Here is a 20,362-nt window from a genome sequence, read left to right as displayed (position 1 = left end):
GGTGGCTCAGCATAGAAGAAAAATTAGACATCGTTCGTGCTATCGAACATGAAACGAAGAAGTCGGTGCTGGCACGTGACAGGGATCTACTGTTGACTACGGTGTGTGGCATTTGGAATGCGAAGAAGTTGCTCAGCAGCGCTGCTGCGACCGCGAAGAGATGTTGGCTACGAGGTTCGACTTTTCGCCATCGTTGCCTCTGTTGTTGCCGAAGTGTCGACTAATGACAGTGATGAGGGCGACACGGAAAGCGACAGCACGGGCGATTCAGGACCGACAGTGGCAGAAGCTGCACATTACATCAGCCTCATGAATGCAATCGTTGCTACGAGAACAGCACCCCGCAACGAAAAAGGCGCCCTGCGACTACTGCAGCGCTACCACGTGCGTGCACGGAGAATACGTAATGCCAACAAGGAATCTGCCATGCGAGTGTTTGCCGATAAGAGGGGGCTGGCTGAAAAGCTGGCAGGCAGCTTCAGTAAGTTTGAGGCCGCTGTCGTCGCTGCTAGGCCGCCGAGGCATCAAACGAAAATAAAAATTTTGTCGCGCGAAGTGAATAAATACTGCATGTTTTTTCCCCTTTCATCGCACTCTCTCTGAGTTCCGTGTTCTGTTTTTGACAGGTAAATGGGCGCAATCTCATGCTATTTCGGTTAAACAGCACTACCGTTTAGTACATACTTTTTCCGAGCTCCAGCAAACTACGGTTTAATGAGGTTTCACTGTACTATGGCGTCGTAAGACGCCTTGATGACCGTCATGCAGCTTGCTTAGTGCTTCTTTTCGAAGAGACTGAGGAATGATTAACCTCATTCCATTTAGCAACAGCCCATTCACCAACGTAATGCATGCTCGGTTCTGCTAGCAAGGTGAAAGATAGCTAGGAGCATCTTGTTTCTTCGGCCAACCTGCAATGCACAGTTTCCGCAGACCTCTACACACTGCATCGCTTGCTTGACCCTCTCTGACCCTTGTTAGGAAATCATCTGTTTCTACACCCGATAAACAAGCTTTTGAGTAGGCTGTAACTTCAGAGACCGTCAGGTAGCTTGCCAGATCTTGTGAGCTAACTAATGTGAGAGAGTGTCTGCAGTGATGAGCGATTTGCCGGGAACATAAACAACAGAAAAACTGTATCGCCTCAGCCGCAAATGAAAACACTGAATTCTTGGTGGCATAGCATCGATTGCCATGTGACCCAACCATGATACTAAAGGTTTATGGTCCATTTTGAAGATTACATCCAAACCACGCATATACTCATCAAACCTTTCCGCTGCCCGTGTTAGTGCAAGCACTTCCTTCTCAATCTGGGAGTAGCGTTGCTCGGTTTTAGTGAGTGAACGAGACGTGAATGCAACTGGTCTGCGTTTTCCATTCTTTTGTTCTTGAAACAAAACCGCTCCCAGACCGAAAGACGAGGTGTCGGCAGAAAGAATTGTTGGTAGCGAAGTGTTGTATGTCGCCACACACTGTGCTGAACAAATGACATCTTTGAGGTTTTGGAACGCTTTTTCCTGATCGCATCCCCAAAGCCAGTCTCTATCTTCATGCAGAAGAATGCGTTTAGGAGCTGTGACCTCAGCTAAATGTGGCAGGAAGCATCCCAAATGATTGGCTATGCCCTAGGAGGCTTCATAGCTCAGTGAAGTTTTTGGGTGGCTTGAAATCTTGGATAGCACTGATCCTAGCCGGATCAGGATGAATGCCATTTTCATTAAGAGCAAATCTAGTGCTGTTAGTATTGTCTAAGAAAGAAGGCGGAATGAAAGAAAAGGAGAATCGATTGTTGATGTGTTTATATAACCAGATACCTAGATTATATTTAATTATGTCGGATACTGTAAGGATATTATTGGCCTGTAATAATTGCTTGGCGTTGGTGTAGTATGAGCTAATTGTTATTATTTTGATTGCTCTATTCAGGATGATTTGTAGTGGTGCAAGATGAGTACTGTATGTATTACCCCATGTAATTATAAAGTAGTTAATATGTGAATGAATGAATGCATAGTACAATGATAACAGAATAGAATGCGAAAAAAAAGGGATGAGCTCGAATGAGGATGCGTATACGATAGGACATCTTTTTTTTTTTCGTTTGAAATTTGGTGATGAAATTTTAAGTTTCTATCTAGTCTGATGCCCTAATATATGCAGTCATCACTAGCCTGGATCAAGTACTGTGGAATGCAAATGGAAGGAACAGGAACTAATGACCGTTGATGTGAAGTAAAGACAATGAACTTAACTTTAGCTGGATTAAATTGTAATCTGTTTAATTTACACCACTGTAATATGTTGAGAAGGTCCGCATTAAGTTTATCTACTACACAGAGTTCATGCTTTTATCCGAGTTAAATATTGTAGTATTGTCAGCCTACGGCAAACAATTACAGTGCATGATGAAATTAGGTAGATCGTTAATATAAATTAAAAACAAAAGTGGGCCCAAAATGGACCCTTGTGGTACCCCTATATTAGTCATTATTTGTTTTGAGTAACTTCCAGAAACACCGACCACCTGGTTTCTATTATGGAGGTAACTACGGATTAGTAGCAAAGCAGGACTATATATTCCTATTGCTTCTAATTTTAGAAAGAGTATCTGGTGATTTATAGTGTCAAAGGCTTTTGTTAGGTCAACAAAAATAGAGGCCGCATAGCTACCATCATCAATAGCTTTCTTTAGATAATCTGAGAAATATAAGAGCGAGATCTGTAGAATATCGTGATCGAAAACCAAACTGATAACGCGTAAGAATATTAAATTTGTTGCGATAATTTGTTAGGCATTTCTCAGTTAGTTTCTCGATTATTTTGCTGAAGAATGGCAGCACACAGATGAATCGGTAATTCGTTAATAATGAACGATCTCCCTTTTTAAATACTGGGGTAACTTTGGCACGCTTTAGTTCACGAGGAAACGTCCCTGTTTTAAATATTAAATTAATAACATCTGCAAGAATATTAGATATTGGACAAGCAATTAATTTTATATGACATGGCCTAATATCGTCAAAACCGGCACTTGTGACTTTTAGATTATTACTTATAGAAATGACTTCATCAGGAGTAGCAGGAAACATGTAAAAAGCATGTGGGATTATCAATTGTCAATTGATAATCAAAAAGCTTGTCCAAAGCCAAGCTCTTCAAGAAATAGAAGTCGCTGAAGACATCTGCTATGTCGTGAGGGTTTGAATATTCATTGCCATAGTGCTTTATTCTAGTTACGGTTTCCTGGTTGCTGTTTCTATTTAGGAAAGAATTTACTATTTTCCATTTTTTATCAGAGTTGTTCCCACACTCCAATATTTTTTGTTCAAAGTAGCTTCTTTTTGCTCTTTTCAGCTGTGCGCAGATATGGTTGCAGGATTTTTTGTACCGGGCTATCAGTCTAACATTGAAAGGTTGTTTTTTTGTTTTCTTAAAAAGATTCTCTCATCTTCACATTGCTTTCAGTAATCTATCAGTAAGCCACGGGTTTTGCGGCGACATTAGTACCTTCTTGCATTTTTTCTTGCGGGAATGGAAATGGAATTTGTGTAAAAGTATAGACACAAAGCACGAGAAAGCTTGTTGAGGGTCGTTAGTTTCTTTTACTGTGAGCCAGCCTACCATTATTACAGCTCCAAAAATTTTTTCTTTATCAAGAACAAGTTTGCTGTAGAATACGATACGGGAAGAAGGAATAGAATTGATCTTGAGAAATATGGGATAATGGTCTGTGATGTCACTAAAAAGCATGCCTGCTTCAGGTGGGACTAAAAGGTTAGATAATGCATGATCAATCGATGAGCTTCCGCCATCGTGAGAGCAACGTGTTGGTTCAGTAATGGGAATTCATACCCGAAACTATGATAGTAACTAGAATATGTCGTGTAGTTAACGAATGTTGTCAATCAAATTTATGTTCATGTCACCCATAATTATTGCATTCTTGTTTTCAGATGATAATGATTCTAATACAGTATTTAAGACACTACAGAAATCGCTGATGGAAGTGGAAGGTGAACGATACATGCAACCCAAAATAAAATTCTTGCTGTCAATGTTAAGGAACAAATGGTTGAATTCAATCCAAACAGTTCCACAGTTAGTTAAATTTAGTATGAGAACGTGTCGACATTTCAACTCTAAGTTTGCCGAAACATAGATGGCTGCTCCGCCATGGCTACTTGATTGTCTATGTGTTTGTCTATGTGTCTATGTCTATGTTTGTCTATGATTGTCTGTGTGTTTATGTGATTGTCTATTCTGACGTGTAATCGGGGAAGCAGTATAGATCTTTGTCATCGTCACAGAGCCAAGTTTCTGTGACACAAATGATTGAAAATGATTTGGTCCCCAACGTAGAAAGAAGATTCTGAATATCATCATAATGCTTTCGCATACTACGTGCATTGAAATGAATAAGCGAGCAAGAGCTGCTAGAAAGAAACTGTTCTAAATCAGTTGTTGTTGTAAGGTACGATGACATACTGGCTCAAAATCAGTAATAAGCAAAGAAAAAGAGGTGTCTAGATGATAAAAGAGAGGTCGGATTTGCTGGCAATGCGGTAGACTTGGCTATCGGTAGCTTTCCTGGTCTTGATTAGACAATTGTCAGTCCACAGGAACTTCCAATTGTTGGCTTTCTTAAGAGCCAGAGCCTTGGTGAATAATGACTTGTTCTGCGGCGTCAAGTGGTCACTCACGTAGACTGGGGTGGTGATTAATGGTGTCAAGGATGTCATTAGCTCTTCCGAGTCCTTATCTATTTATTTACAATACTGCCAGTCTCATATCGAGACCATAGCAGGTGGGCATATGATTATACATACATTTCATGGTTTATATACCGAATGGTAAGAATATGAAAACATGTAAATGGAAATACATAAAACAGGTTCAATGCACAATTTTACAACACTAATAATATGAATAACAAGAGAAACTCACAGAAATAGTACACTTCAGGTTACATGTACGTAAGGATTATTGACATCTTAGTTGAAATCAAGAAAAAGAAATGGGCATGGGCAGGACATGTAATGAGGAGGGAAGATAACCGATGGTCATTAAGGGTTATACGGACTGGATCCCAAGGGAAGGGAAGCGTAGCAGGGGGCGGCAGAAAGTTAGGTGGGCGGATGAGATTAAGAAGTTTGCAGGGACGGCATGGCCACAATTAGTACATGACCGGGGTTGTTGGAGAAGTATGGGAGAGGCCTTTGCCCTGCAGTGGGCGTAACCAGGCTGATGATGAAGGATTATTACAGTGTTATAAAAACAAAGAAAGAAACAAAGGGGGTAAATGTTTAGCAACAGTTAAAAAAAATGGGGGTTCTGACAATTACATATGCATAAGATCTATTCTTTCCTAATTAATTATTCCGTTTTCTAATAACTTAACAAAATCAGACTGCGATACTGTGTTAGTTACAGATGCATCTAGGTTATTCCACTCGCGAACAACACGGGGGAAAAAGGAAGACTGAAAAGTATCGCTATTACAAAGGAACTCGTTTAGTGTATATGCATGATTATGACGAAGTACGCGGGATTTAGAAAAGGTAACATATGCAGAGGCATTTATTTTTAGTCGGCTGTGTAATATTTGATGCAGAAATTTTAGACGAGCTCGTTTTGCTCGTGCAGCCAAAATTGCAAGCCCTGACTGTGTTAGAAGAAGTGTAGGGGAATCACTGCGCCGGTATTTTCGGTGGATAAACCTAATTGCCTTTCTCTGGATCCTTTCCAGTTTAGATATGTTTGTTTTAGTGTACGGGAACCATACGACATTAGCATACTCAAGGACAGGCCTCACAAATGTAATGTAAGTTAAAAGTTTGACGTTAGTTGGTGCCAACCGCAGGCACCTTTTGAGAAAGAAGAGTTTTCGTAATGCACAAGAAATAATGTTGTTAATATGTGCTGTCCAGTTAAGGTCGGACGTTATTGTTAAACCAAGATACGTACTTATGCTGTTGAACTCTAGTTACGAGGCTGCTGTTAAGTGTGTAGTGGAAAAACGATGGGCGCTTTTTTCTCGTTACTGTCATGCAAACCGTTTTGTTTGTATTAATGGTCATTTGCCAGTTATCACACCATTCGGTTATTTTTGCTAGTGCATTATTGAGCAGAACTTGATCTTGGTGACTGCGTATTTCTCTGTATATTATGCAGTCGTCTGCAAACAGTTTGATTTTACAATCAGTGTTATTTGTAATATCATTGATAAAAAGTAAAAATAACAGCGGACCTATTACTGAGCCCTGTGGGACCCCTGATGTGACAGGCACCGGAGTAGATGGGATGTTTTCGATGACGACAAATTGGGATCGGTGAGATAAAAAGTTTTTTATCCATGCAGTAATAGGTCCATTGCCAATCGCAGCTGTAATTTTGGCAGTTAGTTTAGTATGGCACACACAATAAAACGCTTTACTGAAATCTAGTAAAAGTAGGTCAGTTTGATTATGATTATTAGTACTTAAAGCAAGATCGTGTACGACCTCTGTTAGCTGAGTGGCTGTCGATAAGCCTCTTCTAAAACCGTGTTGAACATCTACTAGAATATGTTCTTCGAAATATGCGGTTAAGTGTTTGAGAATAATGTGTTCCAAAATTTTACATGATGTGCTGGTAAGCGAAATTGGTCTGTAGTTAGATGGCAGGTTAGTATTGCCTGACTTATGAATCGGTACAATTTTGGCAATTTTCCAGTCTTCAGGTAGCTCTGACGTCGAAAGTGACTTGCAGTAAATAAGGCCAAGATATCTACTATTACGTTCAGCATATCTTTTCAAGAACTCGTTGGGGATGTTATCTGGACCGTTTGATTTCTTCAAGTTTAACTCAAGTAACTGCTTAAATATTCCGGAGTCGTTTATTGTTAATGTGTCAATAGTGTGAAATGATGACGGTGGAAAATATGGAATTGTGTCGTTATCTTTAGTAAAGACTAATTGAAAGTGTTGGTTAAATTTATCAGCGAGTGCCAGTTTTTCCTCGCTTGGACGATCTGGTGTCGTTGCGGGGCGTGCGCGAAAAAAGTTCCAGAAGCGATTAGGGTTGTGATTGATAAGGTTAGGCAATGTTTCATTAAAATATATATGCTTCGCAAGCTTTGTCATTAACTTGAGCTCATCGGCAGCGCAGGAGAGTTGCGATTTTGTTTGTGTACTTGCACCGTTCTTTTTCATCTTACGCCGCAAACGTTTTATTCTGCGCTTGACATGAATTATATCGCGTGTAATCCAAGGATTTTTTTTTTGTTTGATTTTTTACTTTTTTTCGGGATGTAACGACGCATGCAGTGTGATACTATACGCTTGAAATGAAGCCAGAGATCATTAACGTGGACAGAACTTTCGTTGGCAGTTTCGTAAAATTCTTGGTATTCATGCGCTAAATAGGCTAGTATAGTGGAATCATCTGCTTTTTCAAAATTAGGGACAATAATTTCACTAGTTTTGGCTGTTGCAGTGCATCCGAGGGGCAGCTGGCATTTTGGTATGTTGTGGTCTGAGATACCATTTATGATCTCCGAGTTCAGTAGATCAAGGGAGAAGTTGTCACTAATCAGTATTAAGTCTAGGATGTTAGTGCTTGTTCCTTGTGTTCGCGTAGGAGAGGTTACTACTTGATGAAGCCCGAAATTTAGCATCAAATCAATGAGCGAATTTGATGAGAGTGAAGTGTGGTGCATGGTATTCCAGTCAATATCAGGTAAATTGAGGTCTGCCATAAGAATAACTCGGTTGCTAGCATGCTTCTGCATAAACTCCTGTACAGCAATAACACTTTCGTGACCAGAAAGAGGACTTCTGTAGAAGCAACCAGTAAGTATAGCAAAATCATCGCACATAATCCTGCAGAACACAGCCTCGACATCTGGAACGTCGGGCATCAATACAAAGGGTAAGTGCTTCTTAATAAGCATAGCTACGCCACCGCCTCGAGTTGGTCGATCTTTACGGATAACTGAGTAATTTGGGGGTGCTATTTCGTGGCTGTATATTTCTGGTGAAAGCCATGTTTCAGTAATAGCAACAATGTCAGGGCTCTGCTCGAGTAACAGGTTTTCTAATGCTTCAGTTTTATTTACAATACTTCTCGCGTTCACATTTAGCAGTGTTATTTCTGTGAATGTTTGTGGCTTCGAGTTACTGGTCGACTTCTTTCGGTGTTTTTTTGAACTGCGACTCTCACATTTCTTTCATCATCCCAGACAAACATGCTATCGTTTATGTACAGTTTATCAAAGAATAAGGATACTTTTTCACCTTTCTGACGGTTTGATTTAGCGCTTTCCCAGAGGTTTCTTCTCTTTTCCCACATTCTACGACTGAAGTCTTCACCTATAGATTACTTAGTGTTCTTGAATTTATAGCCTTTCTTCAGTATCGCTGGTTTTTTACTTGAGTCAAGCAGCTTTAAGATTACTGGTCTGTTTTTGTCTTTATTCGGCCTGCCTAAGCGATGTATTCGTTCGATGGCAACTGGCTCCAGGCCAAGGATTTCCTTGATGATTGTTTGATTAACACTGTGTTCCAATGTAGAGCTGTTTTCGCCCTCATCCTCGGGAAGTCCGTAAACAATAAGATTTGATCTTCTGCTGTGGTTTTCTAAATCATCAACCCTGCTTTCTAATCTTTTAAAAGCTTTTTCCAACTGCAATATGTTCTTTTCGTATGAGATTACTTTTTCTTCAAGTTTGGAGAGGACGTCTATCTTCTTTTCAATTTCAGTCAGCCGATGTTCTTTGATGTCTTTTATATTGGTTGCGATATCCTTTAGTTGTTTAGCAATCTGGCTTAACTCGGGGCCTGGATTCTCTTCTACATCCCCAGATACTAAAAGAAGTTTCCGTAGAAACAATACAACATCGGCAACTGCAACAACAAGCCGCGGGCATGGCAGCACCAACAAGAAGGGGTTACTAGATCTAAAACACTTATCGTGACGCCTCCTCACCTGCATGAAGAAGGACAGCGGGTTAGACGTCTGCATTCTTGTGGTACTGCCGTGCCCAATGGCTCCCGGCAGCGAAGAAAGACCATATATAGACGGTTGTATAGATGGCGCTCGATGCCGGTCATGTGTCCAGCAGGGCGCGTCGGTCGTCGAACCACGTCGCCAGTTGTTTGAGCACGGATGGTAGGAGCAATCTGGCACATGGAAAGCAGTGTTGTTGATATGCGTTCCGCTGATCACCTCCGGCAGCAGCCCGGTGTGCGCATTCCCACCGATAAGGACTATGCTGACCACAAACTGCATGAAGAAGGACAGCGGGTTAGACGTCTGCATTCTTGTGGTACTGCCGTGCCCAATGGCTCCCGGCAGCGAAGAAAGACCATATATAGACGGTTGTATAGATGGCGCTCGATGCCGGTCATGTGTCCAGCAGGGCGCGTCGGTCGTCGAACCACGTCACCAGTTGTTCGAGCACGGATGGTAGGAGCAATCTGGCATATGGAAAGCAGTGTTGTTGATATGCGTTCCGCTGATCACCTCCGGCAGCAGCCCGGTGTGCGCATTCCCACCGATAAGGACTATGCTGACCACAAACTGCATGAAGAAGGACAGCGGGTTAGACGTCTGCATTCTTGTGGTACTGCCGTGCCCAATGGCTCCCGGCAGCGAAGAAAGACCATATATAGACGGTTGTATAGATGGCGCTCGATGCCGGTCATGTGTCCAGCAGGGCGCGTCGGTCGTCGAACCACGTCACCAGTTGTTCGAGCACGGATGGTAGGAGCAATCTGGCACATGGAAAGCAGTGTTGTTGATATGCGTTCCGCTGATCACCTCTGGCAGCAGCCCGGTGTGCGCATTCCCACCGATAAGGACTATGCTGACCACAAACTGCATGAAGAAGGACAGCGGGTTAGACGTCTGCATTCTTGTGGTACTGCCGTGCCCAATGGCTCCCGGCAGCGAAGAAAGACCATATATAGACGGTTGTATAGATGGCGCTCGATGCCGGTCATGTGTCCAGCAGGGCGCATCGGTCGTCGAACCACGTCACCAGTTGTTCGAGCACGGATGGTAGGAGCAATCTGGCACATGGAAAGCAGTGTTGTTGATATGCGTTCCGCTGATCACCTCCGGCAGCAGCCCGGTGTGCGCATTCCCACCGATAAGGACTATGCTGACCACAAACTGCATGAAGAAGGACAGCGGGTTAGACGTCTGCATTCTTGTGGTACTGCCGTGCCCAATGGCTCCCGGCAGCGAAGAAAGACCATATATAGACGGTTGTATAGATGGCGCTCGATGCCGGTCATGTGTCCAGCAGGGCGCGTCGGTCGTCGAACCACGTCACCAGTTGTTCGAGCACGGATGGTAGGAGCAATCTGGCACATGGAAAGCAGTGTTGTTGATATGCGTTCCGCTGATCACCTCCGGCAGCAGCCCGGTGTGCGCATTCCCACCGATAAGGACTATGCTGACCACAAACTGCATGAAGAAGGACAGCGGGTTAGACGTCTGCATTCTTGTGGTACTGCCGTGCCCAATGGCTCCCGGCAGTGAAGAAAGACCATATATAGACGGTTGTATAGATGGCGCTCGATGCCGGTCATGTGTCCAGCAGGGCGCGTCGGTCGTCGAACCACGTCACCAGTTGTTCGAGCACGGATGGTAGGAGCAATCTGGCACATGGAAAGCAGTGTTGTTGATATGCGTTCCGCTGATCACCTCCGGCAGCAGCCCGGTGTGCGCATTCCCACCGATAAGGACTATGCTGACCACAAACTGCATGAAGAAGGACAGCGGGTTAGACGTCTGCATTCTTGTGGTACTGCCGTGCCCAATGGCTCCCGGCAGCGAAGAAAGACCATATATAGATGGTTGTATAGATGGCGCTCGATGCCGGTCATGTGTCCAGCAGGGCGCGTCGGTCGTCGAACCACGTCACCAGTTGTTCCAGCACGGATGATAGGAGCAATCTGGCACGTGGAAAGCAGTGTTGTTGATATGCGTTCCGCTGATCACCTCTGGCAGCAGCCCGGTGTGCGCATCCCCACCGATAAGGACTATGCTGACCGCAAACTGCATGAAGAAGGACAGCAGGTTAGATGTCTGCATTCTTGTGGTACTGCCGTGCCCATGGAAGCCGCACCTGGTGGAAGCCCGAGTTAGTGTCAAGTCTTGAGAACCACTTTGCTCCCAACAAAGAACCAAGAGCCTGATCTACCATTGGTAACGTAAAATGCTCCCAACTTACGCACTTGTCCAATTTGGTGAGGTCTACAGATAATCTCAGGTCTCCTGACGGCTTCACGACTGGCACTATGCCTTCACATCATTCAGTGAGGCTATGCACCTTTCTAATTATGCCCATAAGTTCCATTCTCTCTATTTCGCATTTCAGAGGCCCCTCAGGCGAATCGGTACTCTGTGTGGAGCACTCATGTCATGTGGAATTGCACCAGGTTGCAGCCTGATTGTATATTGGCCGGCCATTGTTCCCAGACTACAAAACATATCTGGAAAATTCGCCTCATACTGCAAGTTTCCTGACGAGAGTGCATCAGTAAATTTCCCGATTCCCAAGATCTCTAGTGCTGGCGATCCTAGAAGGACGTCGCGCAATGCATTGACGACATAAAATGTTTGATAGCATGTTTTTCCTTTCCAAATGAGCTCGGCTACAAACTTGCCTACACATTCAGCTTACTGCCTCCGGCACCCTGTAAAACTTCATCAGCTTTCTCTAGTCGGGTTGGTAATCCCGGAAACATTGAAGGTAACATGGACACTTCTGTGCCTGAGTCTACCTTAGAAAGAATGGGCACAGAATTTGTGTGTACCTGAACAAATCGAACTTTCCCATTAGCACTTACTGCTCCAATGAAAGTCTCTCTTGTTTCCTGATTAACGGCGGAAACGTCTATCTTTCATTTGGCAGAAGTAGTCCCTTTCTTCAGACAGGGACTACTTTAGCAAGGTGTCCTTTGTTGCCGCAGTGGTAACACTCGGCAACTCTGGCTGGGCACACAGTCCTGGGGTGGGCGACACCACTGCAGAATCAACAGTGTTCCTCCCGCGTTCGCCGTGCTGGTGGTGGTTTCACCTCTGGATGCGCCTGGCCCTGTTGCCGGCGTCTCGGGTGAGCCATGGCGTCCACGTTGGGACCTTGGTCTCGAAGTTTCGTTGACTGGCTGTCGTCTCCCCGTAGAGTACACTACTGCTGTTGGACGCTCTCCTTTAGGCGAGCCTTTGCCAGCGCTGTAGCCAGTATGAGCCGCAAATCCATTTGTAGAGCCTTGGAGAGCTTTGTGTTGTGGAGCCCGACAACAAGCCTGTCTCGGATCATCCATTCCTTCAGGCTGTCAAACTCACAACGGTCCACCAAGACATGTAGTGCAGTGACGAACTGGTCTACTGACTCTCCTGGCCTTTGCACGCATCTGTGGAAGCAGGCGCTCTCATACACAATGTTGCGTTCTGTCACAAAGTGTCTGTCGAACTTTTTCTTTATAGTTTCATAACCGTTGGCCTCTTCCTCTGACAACCCGAACGCACTCAAGACTTCACGAGCTTGCCGTCCCATTGTGTAGGGTAGCGTGCGAACTTGGGCCTCCCTGCAGCATTCATCGAGTCCCGTTGCGAACCGGTAAACATTGAAGTGCTCGATCCATGACAGCCACTCTAACCTGCGGTCAAAGTCCAGCAATGGTGGTTGCTCGAGCCCACACTGTTGCATTGATGGCTTCTGTTTACATTCTTGCTCGTAGGTGCGTTGTTCAGAGGGAAGATTTTTGACCTTCTGACACCATGTTGCGATGAGACGCCGTGTCTTCAAGAATACAGTCGAGATGCTGTGCCTTTGGGTGATGGAGGAAACTCTCTTTATTCAGTCCACGCTTATGCATCACGTGATCAGCTGTGCAGTAACAGACGCTGTTGCCACCACCTCTCTCATGTGGTGCCGTGCGTACATACGAGCATACATAAATGATTTCAGCACACTTTGCAAGTTTAAAGTTGTGCATACCATTGGGTATATATTATAGTAAATGGGAATAGACAGTATAACGAAGTAATGGATATAATGAAGTAATTTCAGCTTCCCCTTAAACTTCGTTATAACGAGGTTCGAGTGTATTCACTTCACACTTGGTTTCCATCATTTGAATTCGCTTTGAAATTGAAAATTTGATACTTGTACACCCCTACTTTGAACCCATAAAAAGTGTTCGATTCGAAGATGTGTTCAAATCCTGGCAAATACCACCAAATAAACCAGCAGCACATCTTGGTGTTTTTTTTGCCTTCTTGACCCACCATATAATTTGACCAATGTTGTCGGTCCTATCGAGGTCGAATTAACGTTAAGTCATTGCACTATAAAGTGCTGTAGGCCACATGAGAGATGGCCTGTTCTTGTCCGTTAGCAATAAAAAGTGAGGGTGTTACCGTTAGGTGTGAATAAATTTTTGTTCTTTGAAGGTAAACATTGCAGGTTTCATCCTTTTCTGATTGAAAAAATAAAAAGAATCCTTTATTTTTCTTGCTGTAAAATTGGGTGTGTGTTAGATTGGGGGGGCGTGTTAGAATGAAGGTAAATATAGTAACTTCGTAAGTAATTAACTATGAGCTATAACTGGTGATAACTAAGAATGCAATGCGGAATACATTACTATCCAACTGAAGGATCTAGGAAGTATATGTGTCAGCCCAATTACATTCGCACATTTCCATGATGCCATGGCAGAGACAGGTTTCCTTCAATATTGGTGTTTCTCAGGAACTGTTTTGGATGCACAGAAGACATGTCCAGTGAAGTTTTATGGGCAGAGCTCGTACTAGATACATAGGATGTCCCTGAGTACAGGTGTTACTATATGATGAAAAAATACACACATTATTACAGCAACACGTTATTTCTCCAGTGGCCGGTCACGATTCTAATGACCCGAAGAAGGAAAAAGGACCCACCATCTTTGTCCAGGCAGAACAGCGGGAAGTCGGTCACCCACAAGAAGCGGAAGTCATCGGGCTGTGGCTGCTGGGCCAGGCCACTTTCACACAACATGTCGTGCACCTCCAGCCGAAGGCGTCCCAGTACTTCTTGCTATGTGTGAGGAAACGAGTAACGGATTTGAGAATGATCAAAAGCTAACTTCTAGAAATATTTAGAATAAATTTCAAAGAAATTAACTAGGGGTGTGCAAATAACGAATAGTAGATTTTGAATCTAATCGAGTCAAGAAAAAATTATCGAATATAGAATCGAACATCACGAAATTATTCACAAAATGGAATGCTTACAAACTTTGGGCAAGAAAATACAGTGCTGCACATGCTCCTAGTCCCAGCTGAACCTTGTACCGACAGAGGCGGCCCTGGTTGATGCAGTGCTGCTCTGCAGATTGCAGTGTGTAGGCAATGTGTGTGTGCAATCCCCGCATAGAGCGGACGTCAGCAAGCACTTGCAGTGACAATGTCCGTGACTGCGCCAGCTGGGGTGGTGCGCTGAAACAATTTCCTGGGAGGCAGCAAGCACGCAGGGCTCCGTGGCACACGTGACACTGCACGAGTCTCTACACCGAATATACCAAATATTCGGACGTTCACTATTTGATTCGATTCGGTGATACTCGAGTATTCGCACACCCCTGATATTAACCCTTGCAATGCGGGGGTTTTTTTTTGTTTCTTTTTCTGACCTGACACACCCTGAGTGTAAGGTTTTTTTTTCTCAGATATATTTCTTGGGTGTACATTTATATATATAAAGACTTCAACTTCCAGCTCAACACAGCTACGCGAGGCCACAACAAAGTGACAGTCAGCAGCCAAGCATAAGTGGGCGTAAGCGGTGATAGACACAAGGAAGGGGAAAAGATAGGCAGGGAGCATGGCCCAACACAGGGTCTGGCTCGTGTGCCAAGCTGCCACTGGAGGAAAGGTGAGTGCAAAAGCGATGCTACCGGCGCTGCCTTGTCGCCTTTTCTCTGGCATTTTCAAAATCGAGATTTCAAGATATCCGGAGTCCTGTGCAAAACTTTTTCGAGATATAGGGTGAAAAACTCATCAGCTGACACCATGGCTAGAAAAAAAATTTCAGTTAACTGATTCTTTTACATATACCGTATTTACTTGATTTTAACGCGCCATTGATTGTAACGGTTATGTTTGCCATGACCTAAAAAAAGAAAAGTCCTTTACAGTACCGCGCACCTCATTCTTTCACACAGAAATATAACTTTCTCTCATTTGGAAAAACAAAGATTTACTCCCAATACACTAAAGTTGTGATGAATAAAAGTCGCAGTTTCGCCCAAAACGTGAAGCATCGACTGCGATAGCAAATCAGTAGACAGCTTATACGAAAAGTAAGGACAATAGTTTTATCGGCCGTATAAAGTTTTGAACGTTCGCTTAATAACTAAATTAAAAGCGTGGTGTCATGCATGCACAAGCAAACATGAACATGTCTCACTCAATGACCGCAGAAACTCTTTATCAAAATGCTGGAGTGAGGTAGTGCGGTAGCAGGAGCGAGCGAATTGACCTTTGTGCAGACTTTCGTTTCAACGCAAGTTAAGCGACAAGAACACCACGCGGTGCGCCTAGATGGGTAGACTCTATCTGCATCGCAGATTGCTTTGAAGATAGGGGCCGTGCGGCTGCACCGTACGCAGCAGCCACTGGAGTAGAACGCCTCTCCTGTTTGCGCCAGTCCTGCATGCAAGTTTTGGGCTGGACGCCCATGAGGTGACCCGATTTCTGTCCGTCTCTGCACACGTGATTACTTTAAATTGCGGCATCCTGATAGACTCAGCGTGTTTTTGCAGTCGACACATCCATGCAGATAGAGGAAATGCAGAAAACAGGAAGACTGACAGTGGACTAATCTAAGCATACATACTACAGCACATGGAGGAAGCTACAGCAGCTAGGCTCAAAGCATGTGCGAGGTGGCCACATTGAAATGCCGATGGTGATATGGTAATGCAGATTTAGGATCATATTCGATTCTAACGCACATGCAATTTTTGGACCCGTTTTATCGTAAAAAGAGTGCGCATTAGATTAGAGTAAATATGGCATCAGAGTAAAAGTTAATGAGGGTTTACTGTAACATCCTGTCTTCGAACACTCAGTCCCTATTCAGCATAATATCAAAGTGACTATGCAGCATCCACCTCCTCTTTAATTTTGACTTCGTCAGCTGTGTTGAGACTGGTGACTGCTGATGATCTGAACACACTGATAGCAATCCTTCTGTGCATGGCTGGTACTGCAAATCGGCCACTTTCAGTGACAACATGCGGCAGTCAACATAGGCAATGTCTACAGACAACGCTGCGTCGTTGGTGTGCTGTTGCAAGTAGTTTTTGGATGTGACAAATGGGAAGCTGATGCAAATGAGCATAGCTGCAAAACAGTGAATATTGTAGTCCATAAAATCCAACTGACAGGACACCTAGGGGGCAAGAGGGGATAGCATGCTCTTCCCTAAAGCTTGCTCTGAACATATACCATCTGAGGGATACGTACATACATTATCAATAATTTAAGACGCAGCACAAAAACAGCAGAAAATATGCAACAGCAGATACTGACAATGAATAGATTGTATTTACATCACAGTGACTCTTGCAAATTTCATGTGCTTCATAGACTTGCATACCTGCCAACCTGTTAACATTAGAATTCATAAATCCTGTGGACAAAACAAGAGTGAAGGGGGTTGTAGGAAGCATTTAATTTTACTGTGGGCACGCACCTTCTGTTGCATAGAAACACACTTTATTTATAATAATTTATCTTTAGGGGCCGCATACAAGCAGCATAAAACTTGAATTGAATTCTGGGCTTTTACGTTCCAAAGCCATGATTTGATTATGAGTAACACAGTAGTGCAGGACTCCGGATTAATTTTGACCACCAGGGTATGGCTTAATTTTGACCGCCAGGGTATCTTTAACTTGCCCCCATTGCACGGGACATGGGCATTTTTGAATTTCACCCCCTTCGAAATGCGCCCACAGTAGCCAGGATTTGATCCTGTGACTTTAGGCTTAGCAGCGCAACACCACAGCCGCTAAGCCACCGCGACGGGTCAGCATCAAAATTGGAACAGCATGAATTAACAACATTGTTTCTGCAGCAGTGACTTCATTAGTGACTCGGGTGCTGCCAATTTGGTCTTTTTCAGAAACTTGCCTGATTGAACTTACTCAAAGAAGGTACCCCTCTAATTATGGCACCTTGCAATGCTACAAGATGGAAGTGCAGGTAACATCTCAATAAATCCCCTCAAGCATAATTTCTTTTTTGCACACATTTCTTGCAATCTTGCACCACACAGCTTTAAAACATTTTTGCGAACAGAACTTAGTTTTTGTAAAACTTGATGCAACAGTCATAAAATCGCAGAATGAGCCCAAATTTGGCAGGTATGCACATGAGTCACATGACCCGATGAGAACTACACAGGACCATTGCTTCAAAGCATAAGTAGCATATATATGTGTGTGCTGTTTGTGTGCCAAAAGTAAACCTTTCCTATTTTTCTTTTTCTTCTGTTACTTCATCTACTTTATGAGAAGACTGTATGGAAAGGCCAATTCTCCAGAATTAACATTTCAACTTTCACAAATACAAAACGATGCAAACATTCTAGTTGCATACTTTAATTACCATATGTGCAGCTGCTTGGTGAACATTTTTTTTGCATGCCCAGGCTTTGTTTTGGTTATAGAGTGACGCCACTTGTAGTGCAAATATTCGGAACTCTGCTAACTTATGTCATAAGCAATCTACACTGTAGTAAACAAACTTGAAAATTGTTGCGGCCACTGTGCAAATTCCCTTCCAATTGATTCCAAAGGCAAACACAGGGCAGCTGCAGCCCAACTCACCGCAGAGTCAGTGCTGCCAGCGCATAGGAGGAGGGAGTCCCCAGGGTGGGCATCCAGCATGGCTGCAATCTGTCCCACTGTCTCCGATGGCAGCAGCTGCTTCTTCTTGCTCTCAGAGACTGGCTCTGCCCCAGCCACAGGCACTTCCACAATGACCCCCTGCAGTGATGAGCCCTTACTCCACTGACTTGTGGCAAGTGGCTACGATTGTCACGAATGTACGTTTGCAAATACTTGCCTGTCTACAAGTACACCCTATTTCGAGCAATGTGAAAGAGAAAACCCAAATTGCCTGCCGACTGCTTATAGGTTCAATGTAAAAATATTTTAGTACTACGAACTTCCGAATACTGAACTTTTCAGAAAAATGATCTTTATTCAGTTTCCGTGTCATGTTAACAACAACTCAGTACTACGAATTGATATTCCAAAATGTGCGGATTCTTAGATTTCAGTGCATCCTTAACAGCAGCCGGAACAGTAGGCTAGCAGACAACAAGGCGCAGAAAGCTGACGTCGTAATGCATGGGTTCAGAAAACCTGACATGACGCCGGAGGACAGAAATGCGGGAGGGGACATTTTTTCATTTTTTCTCTTGTGAAGGCAATGATGCGGGAGGTTTAAACAAAATTGAATTCTGGGGTTTTACATGCTAAAATCATGATTTGATTATGAGGAACACCATAGTGGATGGCTCCGAATTAATTTTGACCACCTAGGATTCTTTAATGTGCACCCAATACACGGTACACGGGCGTTTTTCACATTTAGCCACCATCAAAATGCGGCCGTCGTGGCCAGGATTTCATCCTGTGCCCTCGGTTTTGCAAGTGCATGCTCTACCCAGATAAGTGTCACCTAGCAACGAAGGCGCATCTCTTCCTTTTTTCACCCTTCTTTTTGCACACATCCCTTTTTCCTTTTGCACTTCTTTCTGCAGCTACATCAGCTATGTGTACAGAAATGTAACCTCCATGCTTGCAGGGATGCCACACTGTGGCCCTTTCCAGACAGTGTCATTAACATGTGCTTGCACTTTGGAATAGTTCAGGGGTCCACCTCGAGAGAGACACTTCTGGTGTCCGTGGCAAAGAATGTGAAAAACAAACAAAATGAAACATTGCACTTTGAAGGCGACATGAAGCTTCCGTTTTGACAGTGGTTTTTTCACCGTCAGTGTCGCTTTTTCACACGCCACCCTTACTATATGGCGCTTCATTGATGCGTGGGGGCAGAATCTATGGGAAATAAAAAGTGTGAGCCAAGAGCCAACAGCGACATTTCCATGGGTAGCTCATATGGTGACAACTGATGGGTTGATGGGCGGAATGGTTCATTTTTGGGGCTTTCACTATACCTTTTATAGTAATAAACAATTTGCCGTGGTCCCCTAAAGCTCGTTATATTGTTACAGCGCAACCAAGAGTGTTGAGAGGATTTGACATGTCGAGGTGAAATCAGTCTTGACAGCCATCTTGTTCGTGTATCATTGCCTTTCTTGTAAATATTGTAAATACAGTCGAACCCGACTATATCAAAACCGTTTACATCGTATTACTCTATATATCGAACAATTTCTGGTCACGGCATAGTTACAATGAGTATATATAGCAAAACTTACGCTTTGATCGAACAAAAATAGCAGCGACTCCCGATATATTGAACGTCAAGCAACGGAAAAGTGCCCCCAGAAGTTGGCTTTCCCTCACGGTGGGTGGGAACCCGGCGGTGCGGCTCCATCCAACTGCTTTCCCTACTGTGACAGCGCTGCCTCGGGCGAGCCGTTGACACCGCCCTGCAAAAAAATGATGCTTGTCCGCCTGCAGCGCTTGCTCAGACAGCCAATCAGAGGCTCTTGTGCCATCGTCATACAAGATGGCGAAAGTGCGAGTTGTCTGGCTGCTTTTCTGGTTCATTGTGTTTGCGCCTTGTGGGCCTTCTTCCGCAGTGTTGCTGTGATGAAGTGGCAGAATTCGCCTTTCGTCATGAAGCTTGAAATCATAAATTGGGTCGAATGCGGTGAGAAGACAAATGTCCCCGCAGCGCGCAAGATTCCGAGGAGCACTCTCAGCTCGATCTTGAAGAATAAGCGGGAGATTAGGGCTAAAGCAGCCAAATTCGTGACCCAGTGCCCGTGGCGCCCGAAGCGTACGCACAGCAGTGTACAAGTGGTTAATCCGAAATTGCTTCAGACGTGCCGGCTTCTTCGTGCTCGATGATGACTGTAAATTCTGATGAATGCGATGAAGCGGTTGCCGGCGCTGAAGTTAGAAGCGAGCCGTCGTAATTTCCGGAAACTGTTGACGAATCAATGGTTGACGAGTTTGTGAGTGCAGATGATTTCATTTCATGCGAAACTAAGCTAGTTTCAACAATAAAGTGATTTTATAAATGGTATGTGCTTTTATGACATCCAATTATTCAGCAGGCTTATATCAAATAATGCTCTATATCGAACTGATAGGCGTTTTTTTGCGAGTAAAATATA

The 20,362-nt window shown here is 43.9% G+C and overlaps 1 protein-coding gene across 2 annotated transcripts in view; it reads right to left on the bottom strand.

The window, feature by feature from the left end:
• The window catches only part of AspRS-m (aspartyl-tRNA synthetase, mitochondrial), a 179,652-nt gene that overhangs the window by 44,393 nt on the left and 114,897 nt on the right, over positions 1-20,362 (bottom strand). For both annotated transcript variants that reach the window (XM_075677586.1, XM_075677587.1), the window contains 2 exons: positions 17,874-18,032; positions 13,939-14,074 (listed from right to left, as the gene is read on the bottom strand). In XM_075677586.1, coding sequence (XP_075533701.1) covers positions 13,939-14,074; positions 17,874-18,032 — 295 coding nt within the window. The remainder of the gene's footprint in view (positions 1-13,938; positions 14,075-17,873; positions 18,033-20,362) is intronic.

Source organism: Dermacentor variabilis, unplaced genomic scaffold, assembly GCF_050947875.1.
Source record: "Dermacentor variabilis isolate Ectoservices unplaced genomic scaffold, ASM5094787v1 scaffold_13, whole genome shotgun sequence".
NCBI classification, from domain to species: Eukaryota; Metazoa; Arthropoda; class Arachnida; order Ixodida; family Ixodidae; genus Dermacentor; species Dermacentor variabilis.
Note: the sequence above shows the minus strand (reverse complement) of the source record. Positions and strands in the feature narration are given on the sequence as shown.